A 7,259-nucleotide genomic window follows, 5' to 3' on the forward strand; every position below is an offset into this window, starting at 1 on the left:
TCTAAAGATAGCCGGCCTGAACTCAACGATCGCCGCCTTCTAACTCACCTGGATCTGCACATAAAGAGTAGGGTGTAGTATGAGTACAACCGACTCAGTAGTAATAGAAATAACTAAGGAACTGAGCAGTAGTAACGAGCTAAGCAGAATAATCCAATTATTGTTTCCACAATTAAGTACAAACAGGAGTAGATAGGTAATTTCATAAATCAGTAAGACTACAAGGAAAATTAACAGGTAAATGCAGAAACAACAAAAGTAAATGTAACCTCACAGCAATGTCACTCCATCACTCAACACTCGTACTCAGCACTCAACGCTTAATACTCTGCGCTCACTGGGGGTGTGTACAGACTCCGGAGGGCCTCCCAAAGCCCAGGCGCTAAGCACGGACAACTCATGTGCAATCATATCAATACCTGGATCACACAGTCAACTCACGTGCTATGCGGACAACTCATTCACTATGGTATCAATACCTGGACCCGCACGGTCAACTCATGTGCTACGCGGATAACTCACGCGCTGTGGTATTAATATCCTCACAACCAGGCCCTCGGCCTCACTTAATCATGTACCTCACTAGCCTCACCATCATCAACAAATAAGGGAACACAACTCACATCAAGTATCACATCATATTACCAAATAATAGAGACTGAGGTAAACATGTACAATAATTTCTATGACTAAGTACAAATAATGTGAGCATGAATAAAGCCTAAGCATGATATCTAGCATGAACGCAGACAAGTTCAACAACAAGTAACTACATAAACACAGATAATGGCCATGAGGCCTCACGGGACGGACCAAGTCTCAATCCCTCACGGTACAAACCCACACGCCTATCACCTATCATGGGTATCACTTCCAAACAATCATGTGATATCAAATCTCCGGGTTTATACCCTCAAAGCCAGAGTTAAAACTGTTACTTACCTTAACAGCATAAAATCCTACTTTGGGATGCCCTCGTCTCTGGACTCGGTCTCCAAAAGCTCCAAATATAACCATAATCAGATTAATACCATCAACATAGGCTAACAAATCGAATTCCACAATAAAAACTACAAAATATGCCAAAAATCCGAAACAAGTCAAAAATGGCAGAATAATAAACCTCGTCCTCTCTCGAGTCTAACCATATAAAATTCATCAAAATCGGACTCCGTTTGGTCCCTCAAATCCTCATTTAAACTATCCAAAACTCAAACCCTAACTCCCTCAATTTCACTTTGAAATCATCAATCAAATCCCAAAAATGAAGATGGATTCATGAAATATAACCAAAATTTAGTAAAGAACACTTACCTCAATTCCTATGGTGAAAATCGCCTCCAAAATCGCCCCAATCCGAGCTCCCCAACTCAAAATATGACCGAATGAACAAATACTTGTTTTATATATTTTTATGCCAGATATTCTGCCTCTTTTCTCGTGCCAAATGATCCCAAAATTCACTTTTTATGCCTCCAATGGATTCCTTGTGAAATTCTAGTCAAGTTAGACTTTTGAATCACTCAATTTAACCTTATAATGAAGGAGATATGTAGGTTTTAATATTTGCAAATCGTACAGATTTTTAAATAACCGTCAGTGGCAATTTCGTAATTAATCTGAAAAATCTGGCAACCTAATTCTTAGTAAAATGATCATAAAATTCTCATACAATGTCCAAATGCGATGATTCTTTTTTATACGAGTCCGTAATTACGATACAGATCTAATGCTTCAATCAAAAAATAAATCGGAGCTCATTTGTTCAATATGATATCATTTATGCTTGAAAAACCTGCGTCGACACATAAGAAAAACGAGCGCAACACAACCCAAACCTATCTGAAACTCACCCGAGGCCTTCGGGACCTCAACCAATAATTCTAACAAGTCATATATCACTACCCAAACTTAGTCGAACCTTCGGAACACCCAAAACAACACCAAAACACCAAATCAAACTCGGATTCAAGCCTAAGAACTTCTAAACTTCCAACTTTCGCCAATTCAAGCCTAATTCTATCACGGACCTCCAAATTATATTTCGGACACACTCCTAAGTCTAAAATTATCCAACGAAGCTAATCGAATCATAAAAATCCACATCAGAATTCGTTTACTCATAAGTCAACTTCCGGTTGATTTTTCTAACTTAACTTTCTAACTAAGAGACTAAGTGTTCATTTCACTCCAAAACTACTCCTGACCCAAACCTACCAACTCGATACAACTCAACACCGTTGAACAATATATAAAAAAGCAGGAATGGGGAAACATTGCTATAATTCTCGGAACGACTGGCCGGTTTGTTACAATTACCCTATCCAAAATGGTAAAAATCCTAAAATTTACCTCGGGCCCACGTGCCTGGATTTTGGAAATTTTCAGAGGGAATCGTTACTCGTAATCTCAAGAACTCAAATATATAATTTATTCTCAATTCCATGTCCCAATTTCATGGTAAAAAATCCAAAATACCAAGTTCTAGGTCTTTCTTCAAACTCTCAAATTTCTACTAGTTTTCATATCTAAATCCGTATATAAACCTTGTATTTAGCTTGCAATAGGTGGGAATCACTTACCTTGATATAGATGATGAAGATGGATCTCCAAAATCACTCCAATACCGGCTCCCATAGAGGAAATAAAGTGAAAATGAGCCAAAACCTCTATTTTGTAAAGAATACTGCCCAAGTGTTTCCCCTTCGCGATCGCGGAAATCCACTTGCGATCGTGAGGGCCAAATCAACAGCTGCCTAAAAGTTTCTCTTCGCGAACGCGATGCCCAGAACGCGATCACATTGCTCAGCCCCTTTCTTTTTCGCGATCGTGAACACCTCTATGTAATCGCATAGAACAACCTTCAACAAATGGGCCAGCCCCATTAACACAGCGCGTTCGCGATAGCCCCGACGCGAACTCGAATAACCTCCAGCTCGACCCTCCGCGAACGCGAACCATTATACGCGATCACGTAGAGTAAAAATCCCACCAGTCCACTTAACCTTTCGCGATCTCGGACCTTTCTTCGCGATCGCAGAAGAGGAAACCAGATACCCAGAAACCAGCAATTCCTCAAAGTCCAATATCCGTCCGAACTCGATCGTGATGGGATTGCTTCTGTTAACTCTAGTTCCTTTTCTGGTGTGGTTTCAATCAGTGTCTGAATTCCAATATTAGCAATTTTAATCAAGAGCAGACATTTCTACTTTTCAGATTTTAGAGTAGTGGTTGGTAGAAACACAACTAAAAGATTACTCGTTTAAGATTAGAATATGTATAGCACGCATGAACAGATATATATGTTGATGTTAATTCTTCAATGGTGGCATTGTTTACTCCCACAGTAAGCCACCTTTGTAATTATGTATGAATTGTTTTCAGCATCTTTGGACCATGTAGATTCCATGTTGTATATAATTTTAGCACATCACGGTTTCAACACGAATGCTGCAATACATGTAGCTACTATGACAAATAAATGTAGCTATTATGTCCCAACAATTGCTACGAGTTTTGAAAATTGAAGCAAGACTATTCTTTTAGCTATAAAATTATGTGCAAACAAATGTATTGTGGCTAGAATATTACAATAGCTACAGTGATGTCAAATGCATAGCAAAAAATTAGAATTAGCTACAATACTTATTGTAGCTATATAAATTCGTGGCTATATTATTTTGCCATGATATTCCATCGTAGCTATTGACCCCACTATTGCCATGCTTTTTATAACTTGAAGCAAAGATGTTCAACATTTTATTTGAAATAATTTGTCAGGGCTAAAACATTATTATTGCTACAATAGTTCAAACACGTGGCATAAACTAATAATTAGCTACAAAATTTTAGTATAGCAATAAATTTGTAGCTATTTAGGCAGTTATTGCTATGACATAAATTAACTATAGCAAAAATGAGGTATTAGCTTTGTCAATTTAATTTTTGTAGCTCAGAAATTTCACCAATTTGTGAATAGCCACGAAACTCTAATTTTTATAGTAATAACCACAAATTTTATATTGGTAGCTAAGAATTCGTAGTTGTAGATGCAAAATGTTGTAGTGGCGACATTCCCTATTTGTCTGCTTTAGTTGTCGAAGCACTAAGCTGCTTATGCTGATCCTATAGAGCCTAGCCTGTCTTTAGAGAAGTATACTCAACTTTTCAAGCTTCCCAGGGTTTTTTGGTGTCTATTTTAGTTAACCAGAATGCTATTTAGAATTCTAACAAAGTACTTGTGGAGTGTAATATTTCACTTAACTGCTTTCTGCTGAATTTTAGCTTGCCATGTTGCAGAATACAGAGGATGCTAACATTCTGGACATAAGTTATTTAAGCTAACAGGACCATAATTGAATTTATATTGTTGTGATTGATGTTGCATCACTTCTACATGAAAGGATTTAATTATCATGACTTAAACTATTCTTTTGAGAAGCTATTAATTAAAGGATCAAGAAGAAGAATAATGTATACATTTAAAACTTGTTTGTATCATTATAAGGTAGGAAATAATTTTTGAGAAGTGCTTCTTTTGGCGTTGTTGCAGGCTAAGCCTGACACGATTTCCTCTGGAGCAAAACGGAAAGATCATTAGGTTCAGATGACTTGAAAAAGAATGCAAATAATACAGTCGACAAAAAGCAAAACAATAAGGAGCATCGGAATAGAGAGTACAAGTTTTGGTGTGAGACGTGCAAAGTAGGCAGCTTCTCTGAAAAGGTAATGGAGGAACATAGGACAGGAAAGAAGCATGCTCGGCATCTGCAACAACTTATTAGCAAGGACAAGCAGTGTTCATAGCAAATGACAAGGGAGATTATTATTACTCGTCTTTATGTTTATGTAATTGTGTTAAAACTGCATAGGAATGATTGTGTTGAGCAAAGTAAAATGTGGGAGCTTCTGCCAGCCAACTAGTGTAGTAGCTTATTTTTGTTGACAAGGAAATTTGGATGTTATCAACATTACCTTTGAAAGTAAGTGGTTTTTTATTCTTCGGTATTTGGTTGGTCAGTAAAAAATATTTTTCAATAAAATACATCAACTTAAAGCAGGTAAAGTACTTTCAACTTAGGAAAAAAGAAGTCCAAAACAATGAGATTTTGATACCCTTAAAACCTCCCTGCTAACAAGAAATCCACTCTTTCTCTATACTTGTAGTTAAACAATTGTAAAAGTTAATAAAAAAGTTCTTTTGGTTCTGACTAATTATCTCAAGCTGGTCAGTTGTTATAATAACAAATTTTAGCAAAATTAGAAAACAAGACACTAAGTTAGTTGCGCTAACTAGCTAGCGCTAGTGCACTACAACATTTCAGCCTCCTACAGTTCCCTTCATTCCCTATGCCTTAAACAGGCTTAAAATTTTTATTATAATTTAATCAGCCTTGTGAAGAAGTGCACTTTGATACCATTGATGTCCAATAACTTTTATAGTAATGGCTGGATATTTTTCAATCGCATATCTGTTCGACATATATGCCTTCACTTGGGCCTAAAAAAAGCAGAGAAATGTTGATGTGACGTCCAAGCCTGTGGTCGCAATGCCGCCTCCATGCAAGCCCTCGGTCACTGAGCCGAGTTAGTTACTTACTGATTTGGTAGTTAGCGAATTGTTTTATATAGTCAGGTTACCTAAAAGATAATTATAAAGGTAACGGCCTATGCCTATAATTAGGATACGGAAGAAACATTACGCTATATTAATATCATTTAATAATGAAACTTCTATTGAGATCAGTCAACATCTTCTTGTTGCTTAACTGCAATACACAAACTGATAAACAAAAAGCTTAGACCAAAGGCCACCAGTGAGGTGCCGGCTAGATTAACTTAACCAAAATAAAAGAAGGGGGAAAGATTAAAAGAATCCATGATCATAATCCAAGGTATGGTTATGAGTGTAATTTGATGCATCCATAAATGGCTTGATGTCATAGTTATCAAAAATCCCAACACCATTTGCAATGAAAGAGGAACAAATACTATTCTGATGAGTGGTTACATTCTTGTTCAAGTCTTCCATTGAATCCTTTAAATGCTCAAGCTCATGTAAAGCAAGTTTACTTATAGGGGCTTCCCACCAATATTCGTTTTGCCTAGTTTTCCTCATTTGATCAAGTGTTTCTCCCTTTTTCTTCTCAACTTCAAGCTGAGCAAGAATTTGAGTGAGTTTCAAGTTGAGGTCAAGGATATTGACATGTCGTTGACCCTCGACGAAATGAAGTCGATTGGAGATTATTGGATGAGGATTTCCTAAAAGAAACCTATCAATAATGGACTCAACATTAGGGTGGCCAAAGGAGTAAACCTTTTTTGCAGGGGAGAAAACTATAATGGCGATTTCAACTCCACACAGTGTACATAGTTCACTAGCTTTCTTGAAAAGTCCTGAACGACGTTTGGAGAAGGTAACTTGGAGGTGATTCTTCATCTCTATTTTTGCAATTTTTATCTTTTTCCTTCCCATGCTAGGCTGTTTTGCCATGTCTAGAACTATAAAAACGAAGACAATTGTTCTTACAAAAGAATGCAAGAGACCAATTGTGTGGATTGAGTGTAAACATGTACTACTATTTAAAGGGGGTTTGGAGTTTAATCAAGTTTTTGCTACTATGTTATTTTTACATAACTCATTTATGTATTGATTTGGGAGTTATAATATCTTAGCGTCTTAATGCATGGATAAAGGGAAACTGAATGCACCTTAGTTGGCATATTATCATGTAATAATCAATATTCCTCATAGAAATCAACAATATATTATAAATATTTTCCTCATATGAGACAATAATTTATTCAATATATCCCATAATCAATACTTACAACTTGAGCATTTAATTTGTATTTAGCAATTGTCAACCCTTTTATTAGTTGCTCCTAATGGAGCTAGTGAGGTTAATGATGATAATCAAGAGGAGTGAATAACCTCTCAAAAATAAATGATTATTGTTTACCCGCAAAACAGTACAGTTGAATTTGTTCGTGGTTTCTAGACAAGTGAATTAATTTGATCCAAAAAGTAATAAAATAAGTGATGAAATATAAAGTACTTAGCCTTATAATGCAGATGAAATGACAGAGCTGATGAGTCCGGGAACAAGGTTTCCGGGCACAATAATGATGAGATCAAAAAGCGAGAAAGCAGAATGGTACTTAAATTCTATATAGAATGTAGTACAAGTTAGCCAAAAAATTCATGTCACTTACAATGATCATTGAGCTTATTATTTATAGCTATGAAGAAGGTACTA

The 7,259-nt window shown here is 36.4% G+C and overlaps 1 protein-coding gene across 1 annotated transcript; it reads right to left on the reverse strand.

The window, feature by feature from the left end:
• Positions 1 to 5,865: 5,865 nt before the first annotated feature.
• Positions 5,866 to 6,503, reverse strand: LOC138899641 (agamous-like MADS-box protein AGL62). Its single transcript, XM_070186278.1, has one exon. It carries the CDS (start codon positions 6,491 to 6,493, stop codon positions 5,867 to 5,869), a length of 627 nt encoding a protein of 208 aa, XP_070042379.1. The 5' UTR covers positions 6,494 to 6,503; the 3' UTR covers position 5,866.
• Between the last annotated feature and the right edge of the window lie 756 nt (positions 6,504 to 7,259).

Source organism: Nicotiana tomentosiformis, chromosome 10 (genome assembly GCF_000390325.3).
Source record: "Nicotiana tomentosiformis chromosome 10, ASM39032v3, whole genome shotgun sequence".
In the NCBI taxonomy this organism is placed as follows: Eukaryota; Viridiplantae; Streptophyta; class Magnoliopsida; order Solanales; family Solanaceae; genus Nicotiana; species Nicotiana tomentosiformis.